The sequence below is a fragment of the Anomaloglossus baeobatrachus genome, chromosome 4 (assembly GCF_048569485.1).
Source record: "Anomaloglossus baeobatrachus isolate aAnoBae1 chromosome 4, aAnoBae1.hap1, whole genome shotgun sequence".
Taxonomy (NCBI): domain Eukaryota; kingdom Metazoa; phylum Chordata; class Amphibia; order Anura; family Aromobatidae; genus Anomaloglossus; species Anomaloglossus baeobatrachus.
The window spans coordinates 506,060,049-506,086,924 of NC_134356.1; the positions used below are offsets into that span (position 1 = coordinate 506,060,049).

Below are 26,876 nucleotides of genomic sequence, written 5' to 3' on the forward strand. Positions count from 1 at the left end.
TGGCAGGTGAGTCGGGGAGCGGGGCTGAGGACCCGGGGAGCGGAGCAGAGGACCCGGGGAGGGGAGCCGAGGACCCGGGGAGCGTGACAGTACCCCCCCCCCACGCCCCCCTCCCCGCAACCGGGACATGAAGGCACGGATCAGAGGAGTGCCCACGTTCTCCCTGGGCTCCCAGGACCTATCCTCAGGACCATACCCCTCCCAGTCCACCAGGAAGAACTGTCGGCCTCGAACAGTCTTCATGGCCACAATATCCCTTACCGCATAGATGTCGTCCTCGGCAATAGGAGGAGGAGCCGGACTGGCAGCAGAGGAGAAGGGACCAAGGAAAACCGGCTTGAGCAGAGAGACGTGGAAGGAGTTGGGAATCCGCATCGTGGCCGGAAGCCTCAGTTTGTAGGAGACCTCATTGATCTTGCTGAGGACCTTAAACGGCCCGATGTAGCGAGGACCCAGCTTGTAGGAAGGTATCTTCAATCGGATGTACTGGGAAGCAAGCCAGACCAGGTCACCAGGAGAGAAACACGGAGGGTCCAGGCGCCTCTTGTCGGCGTGTTTCTTCATCCGCTGGGAAGCGCGCCCAAGGGACGCCTTGACAGAGTCCCAAATGGTAGCGAAGTCACGGGCTACAGTATCAGCAGCAGGGACATCCGAAGAAGGGGATATAGGCAACGGGACGGAGGGCTGAAGTCCGTAAACGACATGGAAGGGAGACTTGGAGGACGACTCACTGATGTGGTGGTTATGGGAGAATTCAGCCCAAGGCAGAAGCGTGGACCAGTCGTCGTGATGGGCGTTGACATAGTGACGTAAGAAGGAGGTCAAGATCTGATTGACCCTCTCCACTTGGCCATTAGACTGAGGATGGTAAGCAGAAGAAAAGTCCAGAGTCACTCCCAGATGTTTGCAGAGCGCCCTCCAGAAGCGGGAGGATGAACTGAGTTCCCCTGTCGGACACGATGTGGGATGGAAAGCCATGCAAGCGGAAGATGTGTTGTATATAGGCTTCCGCGAGTTCCTGAGCAGAGGGCAGTCCGGCCATAGGGACGAAGTGAGCCATTTTGGAGAACCGATCCACCACGACCCATATGACTGTGTGCCCGGAGGATAATGGCAAGTCCGTAATAAAGTCCATCGCTATGTGTTGCCATGGAACTGAGGGTATAGGCAGAGGCAGAAGACGGCCATATGGCAGGTGCTTGGGCGTCTTGTTCCTGGCACAAGAGGAGCAGGCAGAGACAAAAGCAGCGACGTCCGTGCGAAGGGATGGCCACCAGTAATGGCGTACAATCGCACCCCATGTTCTCTTCTGACCTGCATGACCGGCTGTTTTTGAGGCATGACCCCAGTGTAAGACTTTTTGCCTGTCGGTCTCGGAGACATAGGTCTTCCCGGGCGGTATCTGGGCCAGGGTGACAGGAGCTACCGGAATAATCTTGCTAGGAGAGATGATAGGTTGGGTACTCTCTTCCTCCTGCTCCTTGGGCATGAGAGACCTAGACAGGGCATCAGCGCGTACATTCTTGTCCGCGGGTCGGAAATGGAGCTGGAAATCAAACCTGGCAAAGAATAAGGACCACCTGGCTTGCCGTGGGTTCAGTCGCTGAGCGGACCGAAGGTATTCCAGGTTCTTGTGGTCCGTGTAGATAATCACGGGGTACACTGCTCCTTCCAGGAGGTAGCGCCACTCCTCCAGAGCCAGTTTGACCGCCAATAGTTCTCGGTCACCGATGGTGTAATTACGTTCAGGCGCTGAGAAGCTCTTGGAGAAGAAACCGCAAGTCACCATCTTCCCGGAGGAGGACTTCTGCATGAGCACTGCTCCGGCTCCTGAGGAGGAGGCATCCACCTCCAAGGTGAACTGGCGGTTTAACTCCGGTCGGTGGAGTACAGGAGAGGAGGCAAATGCTCGCTTCAGAGAGCAAAACGCGGCGTCGGCCGCAGGTGACCAGTCCTTTGGATTAGCCTCCTTCTTGGTCAAGGCGGAGAGAGGAGCAGTCAGGGCAGAGAAGTGAGGGACAAACTGGCGGTAGTAGTTGGCGAATCCCAGGAACCGTTGGATTGCCTTCAGTCCAGAAGGGGGAGGCCAGTTGAGAATGGAGGAGACCTTCTGTGGATCCATCTGCAGCCCTGTACCCGAGATGATGTATCCCAGGAAAGGGAGAGAAGACTGCTCAAAGACACACTTCTCATATTTGGCGTAGAGACGATTCTCTCTCAGTCTCTGTAGAACCAGCCGTACGTTCTCTCTGTGGGTCTGGAGGTCCGGAGAGAAGACAAGGATGTCATCCAGATAAACTACTACACAGATGTAGAGGAGGTCCCGGAAAATGTCGTTCACCAATTCTTGGAATACGGCAGGAGCGTTACACAGACCGAAGGGCATTACGCAGTATTCATAGTGCCCATCGCGAGTATTAAACGCGGTCTTCCATTCGTCCCCAGAGCGGATACGAACTAGGTTGTAGGCACCCCGAAGATCCAGTTTGGTGAACACACGGGCTCCTCTGAGCCGGTCGAACAATTCGGGGATGAGCGGCAGGGGGTACTTGTTTTTTATGGTGATCTGATTCAAACCCCGGTAGTCAATGCATGGGCGTAGGTCACCCTCTTTCTTCTTAACGAAGAAGAAGCCTGCTCCCGCAGGAGAGGAGGATCTCCGGATGAATCCCTTTGCCAGGCTTTCTGTGATGTAGGTAGACATGGCCCTGGTTTCGGCTGGAGACAACGGATATATCCGTCCTCGAGGTGGTGTTGTTCCTGGGAGCAGGTCGATGGCGCAATCGTATCAAAAACGTCTGCGAAGGACCAATAGGCCGAGGGCAGTTCCGGTAGGTTCTCTGGAACCGGAGGTCGTCGGATGGGTTGTATAGACTTCAGACACCTCTCATGACAGGCGGAGCCCCATCGGGTGATTTCGCCAGTACCCCAGCTGACTGATGGTTCGTGTGTCCGCAACCAGGGAAGTCCCAGCAGGATTTGATGGGACATGTGTGGAAGGACGTAGAGAGCGATGTTCTCGGTGTGCAGGGCACCGATACGCAGTTCGACCGGCCTGGTGACCCAGGAGATGGTATCAGCGAGGGGTCTCCCATCCACAGAGGCAATCACTAGGGGCTTATCGAGTAGAGTAACAGGCAACTGGTACTTGTCCACCGTGGCCTGCTGGATGAAATTGCCTGCTGCTCCAGAGTCGAGGTATGCCTCAGCCGTGAAGCGCGTCTCTCCCGCTGACACTTGCATGGTCCACATAACCGGGTCTGAGAGAGTCCCAGCACCTAGGGTGGCCTCTCCTACCAACCCTAGGCTTTGGAGTTTCCCGGCCTCTCTGGACAGGAGCGTAGCAGGTGTGTGCCCTCTCCGCAGTAAAAGCAGAGACCCTTGGCGAGCCGCTCTGCTCGACGTTGTTCAGACCGCCGTACTCGGTCAATCTGCATGGGCTCGTGGACGGGAATCCCCGCTGTTGATGACTGAGGTACGGAGGACTTCCGTGGAGGAGAGGAATGCCGTACCGGACGTCTCTCACGAGATAGCTCTTTGGAGCGTTCCTGAAAACGAATGTCCACTCGAGTTGCTAGGGCAATCAGGGCATCTAGGGTGGAGGGCACGTCACGACCCGCCAACTCGTCTTTGATGCGACTCGAGAGTCCTTCCCAGAAGGCGGCTGTTAGGGCCTCATTATTCCACCCGAGTTCTGAAGCCAAAGTGCGGAAACGGATGGCATATTGGCCTACCGTCAGTGTTCCTTGACGCAGGCGGAGAAGGGATGACGCAGACGCAGAGGCGCGTCCCGGCTCGTCGAAGGTGCTGCGAAAGGCCTGCAGGAACTCTTGAAGGTCCTTGGTCATGGGGTCCTCCTTCTCCCACAAGGGATTCATCCACGCCAGTGCCTCGCCCTCTAGGTGAGACATGATGAAGGCGACCTTGGCTTGGTCGGAGGCAAACAAATGTGGCAGCTGCGTGAAATGAAGGGAGCATTGATTTATGAAGCCCCTGCAGGTCTTGGGATCTCCGGCATAACGAGGTGGTGAAGCCAAACGGAGTCGGGAAGCATCCGAAGAGGCTGCCACGGGTGCGGGAGCCGTGGATTGACTAGTGGAGGCCCGGAATGTTGAAGGCGTAACTGCCGCTTGTAACGTGTACAGGTGGGTGTCCACGGAAGTCATAAAGTCCAACATGCGGGTCTGGACTTCACGCTGGCGTTGGAGTTCCTCTTGCAAGGCCGCTAGTGCTGCAGCGGGATCCATGGCCTGATCTTACTGTCAGGGCCAGGCGGTCGGGCAGACCCAGGAGGTGGATCCACTGGTCCGAACTCTAAGATGGTGGTAAGGAGTCCGGTAGCTGAAGCACTATGGGCAGCAGAACAGTCCGTGCAAGTGTGTAACGGAGAAGTCCCTGGGACCACGGAGTCACAGATGGTAGTCCGGGTGACGTAGCTCATGTTCGGAAGCCGAGATGAGGTCAGGCGGGGTCCGGAACCTTTGGAGCGAGATGACGGGTCACCGCAGGGATCCGAGATGGTACGGACTGTCAGATGGCAGACGGACAGCGTGCGGGGTTCGGGATTCAGCAGGACCGGATGCCGAGGCAGGATCAGCTCTAGAAGAGAGATACGTGAGTATGGCAAGGAGACACAAGGAGACCTGACTCCTAGCTTGGAAAACACGAAGATCAGGCCCCGCCCCCTTGGACAATAAACCCTTATATACCCTGTACCTGTTTAGCTTCATTTCCTGTTAATGGACGCTGGCCCTTTAAGAAAGGGTCAGTGACCGCGCGCGCGCCCTAATGCGCATGCGCGCCGCCCGGGTGCCAGAAGCCAGGGAAGGAAGCTGAGGGGAGGACGCAGGGGAGCCGGCCAGGGCCTGGGAAGCCGTCAGACGCCGGGATCGGAGGCCAGGGAACCTGGGAAGGACGGGCACCGGAGGCTGGGGAGCGGGGAGCGTGGCAGGTGAGTCGGGGAGCGGGGCTGAGGACCCGGGGAGCGGAGCAGAGGACCCGGGGAGGGGAGCCGAGGACCCGGGGAGCGTGACACCATCTCACAAACGACACAACATCGTTCAGCGATATATTGTTTGACCAAGGCGGTACTGTGGACACCGTCACACTGCATTTCTCCCAACGATTCCGGCAACGACAGAGGCACATAATTGTCCATAGCATACACCCTGGTGTGACACCAATCAGAGCGGAGAAGGCGTGGAGCATTGTTCGTAACGATACGCCCGCGTCGCTGATGACGGATTCACTAACGATGTTGTTCGTCATTGGCAGGCTGTCAAACTTACCAATATATCTGCTGCGTTCGAAACGACGAACAATATTTTGAAAATGAACGACGTGTCAACGATCAACGATTTTCACTATTTTTACGATCGTTAGGAGTCGCTCGTAGGTATCACACGCAACGATGTCGCTAACGACAACGGAAGTGCGTCACGAAAACCGTGACCCTGACGACATATTGTCAGATAAATAGCGTGTAACAGGGCCTTTAGAATTTAAAGAATTTCCAGAAAAAAAAAAGAAACAAACAAAAAAATATAAATGCTTATCTATGCTTTGTAGCTTTTTGTTGGGTAGAACAGTTGTAAACCACACAGTGGGGACTAAAATATGATCCTTGCCTCCATTAGAAGACTGGCCATCTGATTTAGCCAGGTTCGGTGGGGAACCCATACAGTTTATGATTAGTTAAATATGTTGTCTGATCTAAAATGACAATTTTTCAGTCCCTCTATGTATCACACTATGTGACTGCAGACTTGTGAATCCTCACATCATGCATTGTGCGCAGTGAGGTTTGCCGGTGTCAGTGCTGGGAACGGCGGTCACGTAGCCATATCTCCATGTGTTAGTGTAGCGCCCCTGAGGCTTCAGGTGCCACAGGGTACTGCACTCCCATTAGAGTGTAGTACTCATCCTGGGTCCGAGGAAGGTCAAGGCCAGTTTACACACACACAAACATACAGTCATTGGGTTGCCCTCCCCAATGGGGACCGGGCTAGGGTCGGATCACAATAGGGGTCCCTACAGCGGTGGGTTTACAGGACGCGACCGCACCAGGGGTTTCCCAGATCCACTGGTCTGGGGACTCAGGGTCAGGGAGAAGCAACCACCAGGGGGAGTCAGGAGCATACAGTGGGAAGAGCAGGTTGACCTAGTGAGAGTAGTGAACCAGCCGGTGGCAGCCATTCGGGGCAACAGCTCAGAACCCACAACACAACTACAACAGAGAAGTTCAGCTTCAGACCAGACACAAAGCAGAGCGTACGTGCCATGGACAGCTCTGTGGGCCAAGGCGTTCAACACAGTCACTGGGGAGAAGCAAGGCAGCTGCTTCCACAGGACTAGTGCTGTCGGGATACAGAATCCCAGGGCAGGCATACTTCACATTGTCTACCAACTCTGCAAGGGTCGCGGGGAACAGCTACAAAAAGTCACCTGATCCGTCCCACGAGTCTGCAGCAAATAGCATATAGGACCCTAGGTTGAGGACCGGCCGAATAAAGGTACCGTGCTATCCGCATACAGAACGGGACACACTTTACTTACACTTGGACCCTCAAGTGCTTCACGTCACGGGGGTCCGATACTTAGTGCATAAAAGGAGGTGAGAGCTCACAGGCTGACACAGACACCGAACTTGACCATTCACGGATCTGGGATCAGCTGGAGCCCATCGTGGCAGAGAACAGTACCTTGGGCAGCGTCTGAAAGACTTGTGAGTAAAAACACCTAGAACCGCAGCCCCAGTCTCTGCCTGTCCTTTAACTGGCGCCGTCGCCCAGCGCTGCGGTGCCAACGAGGACTACCACCACCCCCGCCATCCTCCCCTGGGTAATCCCGCTCCACCTGTGGGGAGCGACACCATCCCGACTGCACTTAACATCTGCCCCGGCGAGAGACCCTGCAGCCGTGGCCCCCATCCCTGGCCGCGTACCACAGGTGACGTCACGATTACCTTAAAAGACTTTCCTAACCTCCGACTACAATCTCCATCCTCCCTACCACCCTCCAATCCTCCTTCCTGTACGCCTCAGGGTAACGGAACCAGGCCAGGAGACCCCGTGATGATGCAGAGGATCTGCACCCTCGGCCCGGCTACAAGTAGGTTAAAACACCTGCCTCGTGGGGCGCTACATTAGCATACATTTGCTTTTTTTCTGCTCTCTGGTATTTTTATATTCAGTTAATGTTCATCACACAATTTAGTAATTGTGCACTTTATTTTAGGGTAAACTATCAGCAGAATACAAGATCACCCTGATGGACATAGGACTGGTTATTGAATCCCTTATGGGTGGAACATTTAGATGCAGCTACACCAAGAAAACATTCAGAGCTATGTACAAGCTTATAAACCAGGTATTTCATTAATAATGAACTAAGAATTAGGTAATAAAAACTTGGGCTGCATTTACATGTTGTGTTTTTTTGCCACATTTTTTGTCTCCCATAAAATCATAGCAAATACATTTGCCACAAAAACCTCACCATAGATGGAAAGATAGTTTCCGTATATTACTGTACTTTTTTTGTGATCAGAAGCATACAGTTAGTTGCTCTCTTTTGAAAGGAGCAGGCAGCTATCAGCTATCTCATGTGTATATAGCTAACATAGTACTGAGCCATACAATGTAATTAAAGCATCATTCAAGAGTGGTTTTTTGTTGCACTGCTGGAGTGGCACTTTAAATGTAAGTCACCTGCCCCCTGTCTTATGCTCACCTTCCGGTATCTTCATCCTCTATCTCCTCTGTGTTTCAAGGAGCAAGCTGGGGTTCACAACTCAATACAGCTCTATGGCAGTCTCGTTCTGACCCTCATAAACTTGCAATTAGACCTTGTGACATAACTTCTGACTTCCGGACAATCAGAAGTTGCAATCACAATATGGCGCCACGGAACCGGAGGGGTAGCGGTAAAGGTAGAGCTGCCAGAAGGTGAGTATATGACAGGGGGACAGGGAGCTTACATTTAAAGCACCACTCCACCGCCGAAATAAAAACCCGCTGGAGTGGTGCTTTAAGTTTCCAAAATAAAGGTAAAGGTGACTGTGACTTTAGTGAAAAGTTAGTTCAAAGAAACATCCTTTGATATATTTTTCTGAATATGGATGCTTACATTGGACTTAAAGGGTAGTCCCTTTTCCATTTTTTGCCTCTCAAGATGGTCCAAGAGGTAATCTCTTTGGAATTTGTTCTGGTTGCCATTTATATTATCTGTCGCTTCAATTTGTCAATAATTTTCCTCTTGCATCCACGACCAGGAAGGTTGGCTATAGTCCCATAGACCTCAAAATTCTAAATAATATGTTCAACTGTAGCAACAATAACATAAAGCTGCTTGGAGATGGTCTTTGATCATTTAACTTTAATGTCACGCTGTACAAAGGGCTGGTGCGAGATAGTACAGCGCATTCCCCACTAGGTGGCAGCATTGTAGTGAAGAAGAGTCAAACTAACACTGTAACAGAAGGGAGGCTGAAGTACAGAAGAGTAACTTCAGCAGGCAATTCCCAGGTGAACCACCAGGGGCAATAGAGTAGTCAAGCATTCAGGGTCTCGCCCGGAAGTCAAGTAAGTACAGAGGGAGAATCAAAATCAGATCAGAAAATAGAACCGAGGTCGGATGCCGGGAGATCAGGTATGCAAAGGGAACACAAAGGGCACAGGGAACAGAAGACAAGACCGGAGGTTGAGGAGACACAAACACGTAAAGAGGATGAACCAGAATGGGTAAACAAATGACAGGAGTGGGAAGTCAGGATCTGAGACAGACTGACGAACGGGGGAGGGTATAGGTCAGGGCACAGTAACTAGGAGTCAGATCAAACAGGAAATCTCACCAGAGCCAGTCACAGGCTGTAGAGCAAAACTTTAACCAGTGCTGGAATGCTGGTGCAGATATAGTGTCTCTTGAAACCGGAAGGAGGACGATGGGAGTTAACTCCTGACTAGAGATGAGCGAACCGGTCGCAGTTCGGCTCGAGTTCGATTCGCCGAACGGGCGTCTCGTTCGAGTTCGGTTCGGCGAACGTTCGACGAACCGAACTCGAACCGCATAGGAAACAATGGCAGGCATTCACAAACACATTAAAACACCTAGAAAACACCCTCAAAGGTGTCCAATAGGTGACAAACAACTCACAACACAACACAAACACATAGGAAAGTGACAAGGACATATACTCATGCGAAAACAAAAGAGCTGGACAAGGAAAAAGAGGAGGAGACACAGATATAGGCATGGCACGCCCTTCTAAAATCATGTAAAACACCGCAAGGTGACTCCAAGCGGAGTCTCCCTTTTTTCCAAAAATTGGGCCACACACACACCCACCCCTTCAGTGGCAGCACTTGTGCCCCAGTTGTACACTTCACAGCTAGATTTGCATCAAGCACATTCAAAAATACGCCATACTTAACTGTCCCCAGGATGACACCGGGGTAGGTAGCAAAGTCTTTCCTGATCCCAGCGCTGTGCATCTTGGATCATTTTTAAAAACAATGTAAGCAAGGGTTACTCCAAGCGGAGTCTCCCTTTTTTCCAAAAATTGGGCCACACAGACACTCACCCCTTCAGTGGCAGCAATTTTGCCCTAGTTGCAAACAGGATGTTTTGATTTGCATCAAGCACATTCCAAATCCACAAGCATTTACTCTCCCCAGGATGACACAGGGGTAGTAAATTCCTTGTGGATCCATGACTTGTTCATTTTGATGAACGTTAGTCTGTCCACATTGTCACTGGACAGACGCGTGCGCTTATCTGTCAGCACACACCCAGCAGCACTGAAGACACGTTCAGAGACAACGCTGGCAGTTGGACACGACAAAATCTCCAAGGCGTAAGTGGAGAGCTCTGGCCATTTTTCAAGATTTGAAGCCCAAAATGAGCAAGGCTCCATTTGCATCGATGTTCATTTGGAGATACTCTTGTATCATCCTCTCCAGCCATTGACTATGTGTCAGACTTGTTGTCTCTGGTGGCCTTGCAAAGGAGGGTCTAAAAAAATTATGAAAAGATTCAATAAAATTGCTGTTACCAGCACCAGATACGGTGCTACTGGTACGGGTAGACTGTTGAAGATGACGAGACCGTCCCATGTTTGTCAAGTTACAACTGGGAGATTCACTCCCTGCACCTGCACGGTTGTTTGGTGGAAAAGCCGAGCTAAGATCGAGTAACAGCTTCTGCTGATACTCCTGCATACGTGCGTCCCTTTCTATGGCTGGAATTATGTCACAAAATTTGGACTTGTACCAGGGATCTAATAGTGTGGCAAGCCAGTAGTCATCATCACTTCTAATTTTGACAATACGAGGGTCATGTTGGAGGTAGTGCAGCAAGAAGGCACTCATGTGTCTTGCGCAGCCATGCGGACCAAGTCCACGCTGTGTTTGTGGCATAGAGGTGCTAACCGTTCTTTCTTCCTCTGACATCTCCCCCCAACCTCTTTCAACTGAAATTTGACCAAGGTCTCCCTCATCCGCTGAGTCTTCCATGTCCATGGACAGTTCGTCCTCCATTTCTTCATGTTCTCCTGCACCTTCCTCAACATTTCGCCTGCTACCATGCGCCCTTGTTGATCCCTGTCCCCATGGTCCCATGCCTGCCGCGTTGGTGATGATGAACGTCTGGACCTTGGTGATGTTGTTGTGTTTTGCGCATATGAATCCTCCTGTAGTTCCTCCCCTTATTGTTGTCCCACCCCCTGACTCCGAATAGTGTTTAGCGTGTGCTCCAGCATGTAAATGACTGGAATTGTCATGCTGATAATGGCATTGTTAGCGCTAAACATATTCATCGCCATGTCGAAACTGTGCAGAAGGGTGCATAGGTCCTTGATCTGAGACCACTCCATCAGGGTGATCTTCCCCACCTCTGAATCTGGTTGGCCCAGGCTATACGTCATGACGTATTGCACCAGGGCTCGGCGGTGCTGCCACAGTCGCTGTAACATGTGGAGAGTCAAATTCCACCGTGTCGGCACATCGCATTTCAGGTGATGAACCGGCAGGCCGAAAGACTTCTGGAGTGATGCAAGTTGCTCAGCTGCGGCGGTTGAACGGCGGAAGTGAGCAGACAGTTTTCATGCCCTGGTCAGAAGGCCATCTAGGCCGGGATAGTGTGTTAAAAATTGCTGGACAACACTTGCCCAGGCGAAGGGCCGCACCCAGGTTTGCAGCATTGTCACACACGGCCTTACCAGGCTGCAGGTTGAGTGGAGACAACCATTTATTAAACTCAGTCTCCAGAGCTGCCCACAACTCAGCCACTGTGTGACTCCTATTTCAAAGACATGTCAAGCTAAAGACCGCCTGATGCCGTTGCGCTCTGCTGCCAGCATAGTAATGAGGGGTGCGTGATTCCTTCTGCGCAGTGAGAACGCTGGTGGCCTGACCAGGCAGGCTTGGGGCGGAGGTGGAGGACCCAGATGAGGTGGAGGAGGCAGAAGCAGTGGCGGAACTTGGACAGACAGAGTATTGACACACAAGTCGTGGGGACGGCAAGACTTGTGCAGCAGACCCTTCACCATCTATCACCATAGTTACCCAGTGCCCAGTCAGCGACATGTAACGTCCCTGTCCATGCTTACTGGCGGTGATGTTGTGTGCGACATGCTGGTGTAGCGCGGGCACACCTTTCTTAGAGAAGTAGTGGCGACTGGGCATCTGGTACTGAGGCACAGCGACAGACATAAGGTCTCTAAAATCCTGTGTGTCCACCAGGCGGAAAGGCAGCATTTCGGTAGCCAAGAGCTTACAGAGGGATAAAGTCAACCTCTTAGCTTTGTCATGGGTCGCAGGAAATGGCCTTTTATTTGTCCACATCTGAGGGACAGAGATCTGGCTGCTGTGTGTAGACGGTGTTGAGTAGAGTGTCCCTGGAAAAATGCAGGTTCGTGAGGAAAGTGCAGGCGTAGACATGATGTTGCCTTCATCCAACGTTGGTGCTATCGATGTGTGAGAGAGCTGTACACAAGCACTTGTTTCCCCTTCCAAACCAACTGACGACCTACCAAGCAAACTTCCTGTTGCGGTTACAGTGGTGGAAGTTGTGCGTGGAAAACCAGGTGTGACAGCTGTCCCCACAGTCCTAGAAGATGAAGAGCGCGCGGATGCACTGGAAGGGGCAGGCGGTGGATGGTTCGCTCCGCTAGGCCGCATTGCAGCACGGTGAGCTTCCCACTGGGACATATGATATTTATTCATGTGACGATTCATGGAAGAAGTTGTCAAATTGCTGAGGTTTTGCCCTCTACTAACAGAATCACGACAAATTTTAAAGATCACATAATTTGGGCGATCTTTTGCTATGTCAAAAAAGGACCAGGCTAGGCAAGGCTTAGAGGGCATGCGACCTGCTGATCCACCCCGACTAGTGCTCAGAGGCACAGTGGTGGCTGAGGATGCAGTTGTAGACGTGCTATCAGTACTCCGACTCTGTCCAGGAAGGCGCAAGGTAATTTCGTCGTCAGTTGCATCCTCCTCCACCGTCTCTGTTGACCTCCTCGAGGGCCTGACTGTGGGTTGACAGTAGGTGGGATCTAGAACTTCCTCATCAATTGTTGTGTTTGCACTCCCCTCACCCTCAGACCGAGCCTCTTCTTGCCCTGACCGAATATTTAAGTTGTCATCCCAATCTGGTATCTGCGTCTCATCGTCATCAGTATGTTCCTCATTGTCTATAACAACAGGTGTTACAGTTTGTGAAAAAGGGTCAACATTATGCTCAGAAACTTTGTCCTCACGGCCTGAATCAGAGTCACAAAGGTTCTGGGCATCACTGCAGACCATTTCCTGGTCTGTACTCACTGTAGCTTGGGAGCAGACCTCTGATTCCCAGACTATAGTGTGACTGAACAGCTCTGCAGACTCAGCCATCTCAGTTCCACCATACTGTGCAAGGCGGATGGAGACTTCAGAGCTGGGAGAAAGCAAGTTTGATTGGGATGACAACTCAGAGGACTGGTGTTTTTTGGATGCGGTAGTTGAGGTGGAGGAGAGGGCACTTGTTGGACCACTTGAGATCCATTCAAGCATTTTCCTTTTTTGGCCATCATCTACTTTTTGTTCCAGTTTTTCGTGTCCGTAAAAAAGGGAGCACATCGGATTGTCCACGGTAAGTAGTAGACATCTTACTTTTGCTGGAAGATGGTCTATCTTCAGCAGATGTTAATGGAGCTTTGCCACCTTCCCCACGGACAAACCCTTTTTTTCCTTTTCCAACACGCCTCTCCCCTTTCCACCAGCATCTGTCATTTTGCCACTCATTTTGATTGCGACAAGATTGTGCACTTAAAATGTGGTAGTAAAAATTGAGAGGTGGTGTAGATTGCAGCGGTGGTCTATCTTTATTAACAGCAGAATAAACAACAATAACTATCCCTGACAATGCAACTACGGCCCTTAAACTGGCAGAATAGTTTGCTAGTATAATGGCTTAGTAACAATGCGTTTGAGTGTGCAATGCAGAGGTGCTGCAAATATCTTTGCACTAGTGGGACAATAATGAAGTCCAACAGCCACTTTTAGGATGCCACTAAGTTTACTCAGTGTTTGCTAGTATAATGGCTTAGTAACAATGAGTTTGAGTGTGCAATGCAGAGGTGCTGCACATAGGTTTGCACCAGTGGGACACTAATGGAAGTCCAACAGCCACTTTTAGGATGCCACTAAGTTTCCTCAGTGTTTGCTAGTATAATGGCTTAGGAACAATGAGTTTGAGTGTGCAATGCAGAGGTGCTGCACATAGATTTGCACCACTGGGACACTAATGGAAGTCCAACAGCGACTTTTAGGATGCCACTAAGTCTCCTCAGTGTTTGCTAGTATAATGGCTTAGTAACAATGAGTTTGAGTGTGCAAAGGGCAGGAGGGTACAGTGGCAGGGTTGTGGGTCTGGGTAGAGGAAAGGAAGCCTCTCTTTCTATCCCTCCTAATCGGGAAATGCAGCGAGGAAATCCCTGACCTTAGCTACACAGACGCTGTCATCTTGTATAGCTGTTAAAATCTGTTTTCACGGACCTGACTGTCACCTATGGCTCTGACCCTGCCGGTATTAGCCCTTACAAGGACTAATAGAAACGTCTATCCCTATTCTGTATAGCGCTGTGTATAGAGCGTACACAGCAGTATCGGAGACAGGAGCTACGCCAGCGGTGACTGACACCAAGACGCAGAAGGCAGATAATGGCGTGCTGGAGGAAAATGTCCGTTTTTATAATGCATGGAAATGTGACATGGACATCCTATCACACATGCTGTTGCTTCTCTGGCTGAAAGTCCACTTAGCTCTGTGTGTGTCTGGGATTGGCTGACATGCTGGCCCGCCCCACTACACGCGCGCGCTTAGGGAAGGAAGACAAGGTAAAAAAAAAAAAAAGGTGATCGCCATTATCCAAACAGCAGTGATCTGACTGCGCTGTTCCCGCACACTATACGCTGAAATTTCATAATAGTGTGAGTCACAGAGTGACTTACACTATTACAGCGGAAAGCCAGCTAGGAATTAGCTTGTCTTTTTGCTGCTAGAACCGTTCTCGAACGTATCTAGAACTATCGAGCTTTAGCAAAAAGCTCGAGTTCTAGTTCGATCTAGAACAGCCCCCAAAATCACTCGAGCCGCGAACTGGAGAACCGCGAACCGCGCTCAACTCTACTCCTGACATGTCCCAGCTGGGTCTGGGAAACTCTGGAGTGGGGAGTACAGTTCCTGGATCATGACATTTAACATGTTTATAATTTTCTTTTTAAAGTCATGAGACAACTCTCTTCTTAGCTTTCTTTAATGTATATTCAGTGTACATATCATGATACCAAACAGAACAGTGCCTACTTTTCACCTTTTAAAATAGGCAAACTAATTACAAGTTTTTAGATACTGCTAATGCTAATTACAGGACATGTTTTAGTTTAAATTGTCCCTATGGTTAAAATATCTTTAATATTTTCTAGGGGTACCATCATTTTTGTTCAGGTCATTTTTATTATTTTTTTTCTTAACTTTCTGTTGAACCAAAATGCTATAGCAATGTCAGACTTTCTTTAGTTGATATTCTGTAAATTTAAATTGAAAATTACTTTTGTCAGTTTCAAGTTATGTTAAGGAATTATTTAGGGGATTTTCTTTTACAGCGAGTGTGTAGGTTATAATCAGAGTGACTAAACTATAATGATAACTTATGCAGTCATGTGCAGGGTGCATTCACTGTGAGTGGAAGAAAAGCGATTCCTGCATCTAAATAAGAAAGGGTTCTTTACAGTTAGAGCAGTCAAATTATGGAATGCCCTACCACAAGAGGTAGTAATGGCTGATACTATAACAGCTTTTAATAAAGGGCTGGATGATTTCCTCAGTACACACAACATTGTCGGTTATAAATGACTTAATGACAAATTGTATAACTGGTGGAGGAAGGTTGAACTAGATGGACCTAGATCTTTTTTCAACCTATGTAACAAAAAAAAAGTAGTAATAGGGATAAAAGATAAAACACATACACAACCAAAGCACAGGGGCATTTTGGGCCCAGGTGCAATTGCAATCTCTGCACCCACATTTAGACCATAAAAATATACTATCAGAACAAATAAAAGAAAAATGTCAGCAAAGAATTTTCAGTATATATGTAAAAAAGATGATAGATTTGATTCTACTTCTGGGCATACAAACGTCTTTATTATATTAAAGTAGATATTGAGATAAATGTGTTTAGTCCATTATAACTTTGTATTATCCAAATTTATTTTTCAGAACTCTATCCAAAAGAATTCAGTCAGTGCCTCTCAAAGCAAAGAAACTTTCGACAGAACACGAAGAAGAGAAAAAACAAGACATAATCACTTTCTTCAAACAGCTCAGCCCTATAAAGCAAAGGTACTCAAAAGTATTGCAGAACAATGCTAAGTATTTATTGGGATGGGGGTTGGGGGCTTATTATCTAGCACAGAGGACTGGTGAATGCTGATAAGTCAAACTTGGACAATGTCCCCGATTCATCATTTGCAGGGGTTTTTTTTTTAGACATTTTTCTTTTTTGTCTTATATTATTCATTGCCATTATATGTGCCAGATTCTTCAAAATGGTTTTCAAAATAATTTGTGAATTTTGGGCAAAGTAAAAAATGGTCGTTATTTTTGTCTTCAACCTTTTTGCAACTCTTTACTGTACAAATATAAAAAACACCAAAAAAGAGGACTAAAATCCTCCAAAAATTTCTTTACTGTACAAATTCACAAAATAGTGCAAAAATTGCAACACAATAACTGACAGATTTAATATATCCAGGAGAAGATTGCGGTACATTTGAGACTTTTTAAAAAGGTGCTATTGATAAATCACCATAAAAATCTGTAAACCGCAAACTTGGCCCACAATATCGAACATAAGAAAAAACACATATTAACCTAGCAGATTATAATTATTATTATTATATATTATTATATTGCCATTTATTCCTTGGTGCTTTACATGTGAAAGGGGTATACATAGTAGGGACAAGTACAATAATCATAAACAATACAAGGCACAGACTGGTACAGGAGGAGAGAGGACCCTGCTCGTGACGGCTCACAGTCTACAAGGGTTGGGTGAGGATACAGTAGGTGAGGGTAGGGCTGGTCGTGCAGTGCTGTATCAGACAGAGGGTTACTGCGGGTTGTAGGCTTGTTGGAAGAGGTGGGTCTTCAGGTTCCTTTTGAAGCTTGTCAAGGTAGGCAAGAGTCTGATATGTTGAGGCAGGGCGTTCCAGAGTATGGGGGAGGCACACGAGAAATCTTGGATGCGATGGTGGGAAGAGGAGATGAGAGGGGAGTAGAGAAAAATATTCCCTACATATAACTAATATTCCCGATTACCTACTTATAGGATGATGCATGTGAAAAAGAGAATCTGCAAATGCCAAGTAATGCTGGAACTCTTGGAACTGTGGATGACAACAGGAGACCTTTCTATTATCCATTTAATGATCTTCTCATATGGGCAGTGTTAATGAAGAGACAAAAGATGGCACTCTTCTTCTGGCAACGTGGTGAAGAATCCATGGCCAAGGCATTGATTGCAAGATGTCTTTACAAAGCTATGGCCCATGAGACTCGACAGTGGGATATCTTTGATGACACACCAGAGAAACTAAAAGCCTACTCCACGTAACTGCAAATATTTTATAGTAATTGTATGGTTTTGACTATTGTAAAATAGTCCACTACTAAAAATGAATATACCATGCATGTGTGGGTGTATACAGTCATGGCCGAAAGTATTGGCATCCTTGAAATCATTCCAAAAAAGGAAGTATTTCTCTAAGAAAATTATCGCAATTACTCATGTTTTGTCATACACATGTTTAATTCCTTGTGTGTATTAGAACAACACAAAAAAAAAAACAAGAGAAAAAAAATACAAATTGGATATAATTTTACACAAAATCCCCAGTATGGAATGGCCAAAATTGTTTGCACCTTTCCATAAAATCATGGGTAAACAACTTTGTTTAAAGCATGTGATGCTTATTCAAATGCTACTGTGGCAAGTATCTGGTGTGGACAATATAAAAATCACACCTGAAAACAGATAAAAAGGTGAGAAGTTAACCAATCTTTGCATTGTGTCTATGTGCCACATTAACTATGGAGAACAGAAAGAGGAGTACTTAAGAACCAAATTTGTTGAAGCATATTATCAATCTCAAGGTTACAAGTCCATCTGTGTGCAAGGCATCTTTAAATTTGAAGATTGCCGAAGGATTTTGGGTCACAATGTAGTAGCCAGTGTCAGAAAGCTGGATTCGGATCATAGATCATGGGTCTTCCAGTAGGGCAATGACCCCAAATATACTTGAAGAAGCACCCAGAAATGGATGGAACAAAGCGCTGTGGAGAGATCTTAACATTCCTGTTAGAGAAGGCGCCCTTCAAATAAGAGAGATCTGGAGCAGTTTGCAAAGGAAAAGCGATTCAAAATTCCAGTTGAGAGGTGTAAGACGCTTATTGATGGTTATAGAATAGGCTGGAGTGGAATGGGGAATGAGCTGAGCTGCCGTATAATGAGACCACCAAAATAGAATCAGAGACATTTTTATTGGTCAACGCATCTTGGCGAGAACCCTCGCCTTCATCCGGACAGAATCACTCATTCCCCATTCCACTCCAGCTTATTCAAATCTCACAGGGGTGCTGCAGCAGATGACATGTTTTGAGGCCTTTATAGTTGGTTGTGGTTACAAACACAACCAGCACAGATGAGCATGTATAATTCTGTTGTATCCTCTGTTAACATAGATAAGACATTACTTACACTCCCGTTCTCCCTCCAGATTATTTTTTATGTTGATGTTTATAGGAAGAGATTGATTGCAGTTATTTATTTTAAAGGGTGTGCAACCAAATATTAAGTTGAGGATGCCAACAATTTTGTCTAGTGCATTTTTGCAGTTTTGTATGAAATTATGTTTAATTAGCCTTTTTATTTCTCTTTGTGGTGTTCCAATACACAAAAAGAAAAACACATTTATGAGAAAACATGTGTAATTGCAATAGTTTTCTGGGAGAAACATTTCATTTTCTAGAACAATATCAAGGGTGCCAACAGTTTAGGACTTAAATATATATATATAGATAGATAGATAGATAGATATAGATATATGGTATAAATAAATATATATATATTTCTACATACAGTGTGTGTATGTGTATATATATATATATATATATATATATATATATATATATATATATATATATATAAAATATATCACAAAAGTGAATACACCCCTCACATTTATCTTCTTTAAATTATCTTATTTATATTATCTTTTCATGGGACAACACTGAAGATATGACTAGTGATGGGAGAACCCGAACTGTAAACAACTTTTCAGGTAAATCCGTGTTATTGTTCGGGTTCAGCCACCCAGATATAAAATGTAAGAAAAGTTAAAAGAAAGCAAAACAAAGATTAAAGCAGGAGAACTGTACTTGCCGAGTCTCCCGCGTGACTTTCACATTGCTTCCAGGTCTGATCATTAACTCTCATGCATATTCACTGCTTCCCCCACCCACATTCTGTGACAGTGTCTGTGATTGGTTGTTGTCAGACTGCAGGCATGCCAGCATCTGTAGTTGGTTGTGAAGCGTAAAAATAAATAAATAATTTGAAAAAATGTCACAGGATCCCCCGTATACTGATACCCGGTATAGATAAAGCAGACGGCTACAGACTCCAGCCCCGAGCTGTATGCGTTATCTTGGATGTGTATCAAAATATGAAGGACCCCATGTGGCTTTTTTTTGTCTTTAATTATTTAAACAAATAATTAATAAAACGATGTATGGTCTCCCTCCAAATTTCATACCCAGCCAAGATAAATTGTAACAAAAAAGGAGGACAGGGAGTATAAAGTACAAAAATATTGACAACTTTAGTTAGTAGGGCATGTCTCCAGCTATGCCCATATATCCACTTATCTGGGAGGATGAGAGATGTGGGGGAGTAATGCAGTGTAGCAGTCAGACACCCCAATGTGTGTTTTGCCACAAATAATACGGCTTAATCATGGGAAAGCCAGTCCTATATGTTTGCATATACAGCCAAGATAAAGTGGACAGCTGGGGGCTGGTATTCTTAGGCTGGCGAGGCCCATAGTTATTGCCCCCCCAGCCTAAAAATAGCAGCCACCCCAGATTTGTCACATCCATTAGATGCAATAATTTTCAGCACTTTACCTGGCTCATCCTGATTGCCCTGGTGCGGTGTCAATTGGGGTAATATATGGGATAAATGATAGCTGTGATTTGTCAAAAAATTACAGCTGTCATCAAGCCCAAGGTGAGTGATGGGGAGGGGTTTGTGAGACCCCTGATTACTAACCCTATAAGTCAAAAGAATTAAACACAGAGAAAAATCCTTTATTAAAAAAGAAACCACGGGGAGCGTGTCCAGGATGCTGAGCTGAGTGGACGTGGGGAAGAGGAGCTCCTGTTGACCCTCAGCTAAATCAGCACTTATCATAAGCACAAACCTACTCACCGGCTCTCAGGATGGGACCACGGAGGATTAAACCGTCGCAGCAGGCATCGGTGGCCGCCCCGCTGCACACCACGGCGCTGGATACTTTCTTGGGCCTGGAACAGGGTCCAGGGGAGGCCCGGACGCCATCTTTCCAGGAGCATGGAGGGGAAATGGAGGCACCGGCCCGGCCTGCTAAGCAGCAAGAGAAGGAGGAGTGGGTCAGCGGGGACACAGGGGGGAGTGGAGGAGTCCCTGCAGCAGTTCCAACAGGGGATGCCTTGGCTCAGCAGCCCTGCACTGCATCGGATCCTCAGGCACAGCAGCAGCAGGACCAGGAGCATATAGTGGCGGTGGGAGATAAGGTGGAGGTCGGGGGGCAGCCCTCCCCACTGCCGGGAGAAGAAGGGACTGCAGCCACAACTGGTAATATCAGGGAACAGAGCAGCCTGCTTCCCCCCTCTGGGCCTCGGTGTGGAGATCAACCTTCCCAGCTTCCCCAGCACCAGACTAAAACTCCAGTGTCTATTACTGCAGGTGCTCACCTTAAAGGGCCAGACACCTCCTATAAGGACATGCATGATTTCATAAGTAAACTTCCTTCTAAAGAGGACTTTCAATGTCTCATACATGAGGTTAAAGCAACTTGCAGGTCAGAAATAGCTGAAATGAGGAGAGATTTGCAGCAATTGTCTGGCAGAATTGAATCCCTGGAGGAAGAGCATGACATCACCAGATCCCATGTATCAGAATTACACAAACTGGCAACATCGCAACAAAAAATTATGGAGGATATGCAGTCTCACATAGAGGATCTCGACAACAGAGGACGCCGTTGCAATGTCCGTGTGAGGGGAGTCCCAGAGTCAGATGGGCCCGAGGACACAAACTCCATACTACAATCCATCTTTAATGAAGTGTTGGACGCTCCCCCTTCTAACATCATCAAGCTGGACAGGGCACACAGGGCTTTACAGCCGAAGAATTTATCCACCCAACCCCGGGACATCATTTGTTGCATTCACGACTTCTCCACCAAAGAACTGATCATGGCTAAGGCTAGAATGAGGCGCACGGCACCTGTGTTCAATGGCAAGGAAATCCAGCTTTTCCCGGATCTTTCTCGCATCACACTCCAGAAAAGGCGGCACCTCAAACCCCTCCTCACGAGCCTGAAGGAGCACCAGGTTCCATACCGCTGGGGTTACCCGTTTGCACTAACAGCGCGCAGAAGGGGTAAATCGGCAACCCTTCGCACTCCAGCAGATACCACTCTGTTCTGTGAAGCACTGGCCATTCCAGCGGTCTGTATCCCAGATTGGGACTTGCAAAGGTTGGAAGGGCCGCCCCCTCCCGTGTGGTCCAAGGTGAGGGGTGGAGGGTGTGGGGCTTTGGGGGGGAGAGGAGGTAGGGGCCGCGGGTCGCTCCCCTCCCCGGCTCACCGTTGAGGACACTCCTTAACCTGGTTGGTGCCTATTTCTTATACCCTCTGAGTTCCAGTGGCTGAGCATGCTTTGTGATACCGTGACTCTCTCTACAGCAAGCCTCTGACTGTCCATTGTGTCATCTGCGGCCCTCTGGGTCTGTTGAGCTGCATAAGGGGGGGTGGCTGTAGCCACAATGATGCCGTGGAGGGTAGGGGGGTTGGCGGGAGCCCGGTCCCCTTACTTGGAGTTAGTGGTTGAGGTTTTTTGGGTTTTTTTTTCACTTGTTTCCTTTTGGCACGGGCCCGTGCCCACTGGACTGACCCCCGTGGGAGGGCTACTGGGGAGTGAGGTGGGTGGCTATCTTAGCCCAGACGGGTTGGGGAACCTCCCTCTAGGTCTCTCCCTTCTGGGTTGACCCCCCGGGAATCTATGCGTAAGGTTTATGCATTTTAGTTAATGTTCTTAATTCATGTTCATTTCTATGTTTGTCCTTGTCTTCCCCCCTCCCCGATGTTTTTTCCTTATGTGTCCTTTCAGGTACCACCCCTTCTAGAGTCCCTGGGAGCTGCGGCCCTTTGTCGTATGGACCGTCTCCTCTGGCCGGCTTCACAGGGGAAGTCATGCCCCCGACGGTATAGGTGTGCCATTAGCTTTTTCTTACTTCTAAGTTTTAGATATGACCCGCATTATCTCTCTAACGTAAAAGGTCTGAATTCACCCCGTAAGAGGAAATTGCTGCTACAGGAACTGAAAACATCAGGTGCAGACATAGCCTTTATCCAAGAAACACATTTTGTGGAATCAAACACTTTCAAATTTGCGTCCCACCGCTTTCCCATCCATTACTTGGCTTACTCGGGCTCCAAGAGGGGGGGAGTTGCTATTTTAATATCCTCCAGTTGTCCTCTACAAATTACGGGTTCTCACTGCGATCCAGAGGGTAGATATGTGATTCTGGAGGGCCAACTGGGGGGATCCCCGCACATACTGGCCAACATTTATGCACCTAATGAAGGGCAGATACGCTTTCTTAAGAAAATACTCGATCTGATAGGCGGACTGGCACTGGCCTCTACGGTGTTGGGGGGAGACTTTAACATCCCTTTTTCGGAGGTGGCCGACAGACTCTCTGTGGGTGTACACCCTCCATCGGGTGCTTTGAAAAATCTGTCCCGGGACTTTCGTAGGCTCATTAGATCAGGGGCTTTATACGACGCTTGGAGGGTGGACCACCCGGGAGAGAAGGCCTTTTCCTTCTACTCGCATCCGCATCAGACGCACACCAGAATAGACTATTTTTTCATTGACTCACAGCTGCTGGGGCGTCTTGAGAGGGTGGAAATGGGATCCATTACGTGGTCAGACCATTCCCCACTCATAATGGACTTCAAGAAAGATGGTCCTCGACCTAGGCCTCAGCATTGGCGCCTTAATGAATCTCTGATCAAAAATCCCGACACTAGGGCCTTTTTAAATAAGCAACTGGTCGAATTCTTTCAGTTGAACACTGGCACGGTCACGTCGCCGGCAACACTCTGGGAAGCTCACAAGGCAGTGATGAGGGGACTATGCATTAGAGAGGGCGCCAGGGCTAAAAAGAATGCCACAAGCCAGCGGGACTCTATAACGGCCCATCTTAAGCTACAGGAGGGGAGACTGGCGGCTGCCCCATCACTGACTATTCTTAGGAGAGTCATCAGCCTTAGGGAAAAGTTGAGAGACTTGGCAATTGGCAGAGCAGAAAAATTGCTAACCTTTTCCAAACAAAGATACTATGAAAGGAGTAATAAGGCTCATACCTTACTCGCCAGGCAGCTTAAGGAGCGCGCTACATCCTCATGCCCTCAGGCTCTGCGCGACGAAAAGGGCACTATCCACTATCACCCCGCTTCAACATCTGACATTTTTTTTCAATTACTACAACAAGCTTTATAACCTTCCGGTTCCCCCGGGCATGGCTTCGTGCGGGGCTGGGGCACTTGGGGACTATTTTTCGGCCCTTGAGCTCCCTTCACTGCCTTGCGGAGCAGCCGCGGCTTTGAATGAAGAGATTACTACAGAGGAACTGGAGCAAGTTCTGGAAGCCCTGCCTGGCGGGAAGTCACCGGGCCCGGACGGCTTTACTTATTTTTATTACAAAGTGTTTGCGGCGGAGCTCCTCCCACACATGGCCGCCTTGTTTAACTCTTTCCTTCAGGGTGACCCTATCCCTCCATCCATGCTACACTCCCATTTAATCCTCCTGCCCAAGCCACCCAGGGACCTATTGGACTGTGCTAATTATAGACCAATAGCCCTTTTGAACTCCGATTTGAAGATGTTCACCAAGCTCTTGGCGGCCAAGCTTAATCGATGGTTGCCCCAACTCGTGTATAAAGACCAGGTGGGTTTTGTCCCTTGCCGTCAGGGGGAGGACAACACCAGGAAGGTCATAGACCTGGTGGATGTGGCAAATCGGACGAAGCAACAGGCGTTGGTGTTGAGTCTAGATGCAGAGAAGGCTTTTGACCGCCTTGTGTGGCCTTTTCTCTTCAAGACACTGGAGGTCTTTGGGATCTCGGGTGGCTTTATGCGGGCCTTGAAGTCCCTGTATAGCGCTCCTACGGCCTCTATCAAACTCCCCCTCCACATCTCTAAGCCTTTTCTCATCTCCAATGGCACCAGGCAGGGGTGCCCCCTGTCCCCACTCCTTTTTGCGCTATGCATAGAGCCCCTCGCGGCCTCGGTCAGGAGCAACCCAGACATCTCGGGGGTCCTGGTCAGGAATAAACCGTTTAAAATCTCGCTTTTTGCCGACGATGTGCTCATTACACTTACTAACATCCATGTGTCCCTTCCAATTTTAATGTGCACCTTGGGTAGGTACGGGAGCCTTTCGGGGTATAAGATCAACTCTAGCAAAACGGAGGCAATGCCCTTCAATCTCGACCCGGTGGCCCTGGATTACCTGCGTTTGAATTTTAAGTTTCGTTGGAAGACAGATGCGGTCAAGTACCTGGGGGTTAACCTCACATCTACTTATGATTCCCTCTATAACCTTAACTTCCCCCCCCTTTTCCGAGAGCTGAGAACTCTTTTGAGCAAGTGGTTGCCCCTCCCTCTTTCGTGGATGGGGCGCATTGCGGCGGTTAAAATGAGCTTGCTCCCAAAATTATTATATTTCTTTGAAACCCTCCCAGTTAAGGTACCAATAAAGGAGCTGAAGTCCCTTCAGGCGGCTATCCTTAGATTTATTTGGTGTAACAAACGTCATAGGGTGGCCAGGGAGGTGTTGATGGCTCGGACAAACAGGGGGGGGGGCTTTCTGTCCCGGACATCCTAAAATACTATTGGGCGGCCCATCTTAGGAGGATCCCCTGTTGGGTGTCCCTTTGGGCATACAACAGGTGGACTGAGATTGAAAAACTTTGGCTGGCGCCTATACATCCAAACGCGCTCCTGTGGCCCCCGGCCCGGTGTGATTCGCCCGCCCCCTCTTCTTGGACCGATGCAGTTCACTAGGGACCTCTGGGCATTTTGCATTAGAAGATTTCCTTTGGCATCCCCCTGCTCCCCTCTAGTGTCCTTCATATACCAACCCTTGCTCCCAAGCAGTCTGGAGTCGGACATGGTGCACCCCTGGCTCAAGGCAGGTCTATTCAGATTTGCAGACATTATAGATGGAAGTACAATGCAGATCCATTCCTTTGAGTACCTTTGAGATAAATTCTCTCTCTCTAATCGAGAGTTTTTCCAATATCTGCAGATCAGAGACTTGGCTGGCTCCTTGTTTGGCAGGGCAGGGGCCTCGATTCCCACAGATTTTGAGAAAATTTGCAGAAGGGGCACTGATACTAAGGGGCTGATTTCGGAAATTTACATTTTGCTTTCTGAGTCACGGGAGGGGCCCGAGGGGTCTTTTCCATACATGCGGAAATGGGAGTCTCTATTGGGAAGGCGGATACTTCCTCAGGAATGGGCAGCAATCTGGGGAAACGCCGCCAAGACGTCAATATGCACACTATATAAGGAAAATATCTATAAAATTTTGCTATTTTGGTACCACACTCCAGATTTCCTTCATGGCATAGACCCCTCCATACCGGCTTGTTGCTAGAGATGCGGGGGAGGCAGGGGCACCATTCTGCACATATTCTGGTCCTGTCCAGGGATAGTCCCCTTCTGGGAGCGGGTTAGAGGGTTGATCCATAAAGTACTATATATAGAGGTTGATCTTCATCCCCTGATGTATGTTCTGGGTCTTGGGAATGGGGGATTGGGAAAAAACGGCCTCTAAGCTTTTGTCCCACATCCTTACGGCGGCCAGATGCTTAATTGCAAAGAATTGGAGGCAGCCAGGGACACCCTCACTCCAGAGCCTCAAGTATAGATTACTGGACGTTAGACGCATGGAACATCTCACGGCACTATTGCATGACACAGTTGACCGTTTCCAGGCCGTGTGGGCACCATGGGACTACTTTGCGGGACAGGAGGATCTGTGAGACTGAGGCCTATGGGTCCTATGGAAGGAGCATGGACTCTTGAAACCCTTCCCTCTTCCCTCCTATTTCTCCTCTCCCCTCCTAACCCCCCTCACCTGTCCTGTCATTGTTTGTCTAGGTTCGATAAGAATTGTGAATTTTATGTTTTATTTTATGTATGAAAAACGTAAATTGAAAATCTCAATAAAAATTCAAAGTTTAAAAAAAAAAAAGAAACCACACCTTCTTCCTCCATTTTATTGACCCCCAAAACACCCCTGCAGGTCCGAAGTAATGCACACGAGGTCCCACCATGATCCTGGCTTTGCTACATGTGAAGTCGCACTGCGCGGTCACATTACTAAACATGACTGCACACTGCAGCTTCAGAGACACACTGATGGAGCTGCAGCTGTGAGCAGTGAAGTCACTGAGTTAACCTGACATCACAGCTAGAGTTCCCATGGTACCCCAGCTGTGACCTAAGGTGAACTGACCTGAGGTGAACTCATTGAACACAATGACCTCACCTCAGGTGAAGTCCTTGAACTAAATGCCAGATTACCAGATTAGGCAATGTGTGCACATTAAATATTTGGTTACAGACATTTCTGTACCAAAACTGCACCTCCTGGCAAAATCTGCACCAAATCCACATGTGTTTTGATGCGGGTTTTGATGCAATTTTTTTTGCCAGAAGATGCAGTTTTGGTGCAGAAATGTCTGTTACCAACTATTCAATGTGCACACATTGCCTAATCCGGTAATCCGGCATTGAGCTAAATGACTTCACCTGAGGTGAGATTTGCTTGTCCAGACTAGCATCTTTACCCTGTTTCTTTAGCAAGGCAGTTGAAGTCTTGGAGGTTTGTTTGGGATCTTTATCATGTTGCAATGCTGCCCTGTGGCCCAGTTTCCAAAGGGAGAGGATCATGCTCTTCTTCAGTATAGTGCATGTTGGCACTCATG

General features: G+C 48.3%; 1 protein-coding gene across 1 annotated transcript in view; it reads left to right on the forward strand.

Moving 5' to 3' along the window:
- Positions 1–26,876, forward strand: part of LOC142302574 (transient receptor potential cation channel subfamily M member 7-like) — a 254,559-nt gene that overhangs the window by 104,495 nt on the left and 123,188 nt on the right. The window contains 3 exon segments of the mRNA XM_075343678.1: positions 7,237–7,368; positions 15,766–15,918; positions 16,901–17,160. Coding sequence (XP_075199793.1) covers positions 7,237–7,368; positions 15,766–15,918; positions 16,901–17,160 — 545 coding nt within the window.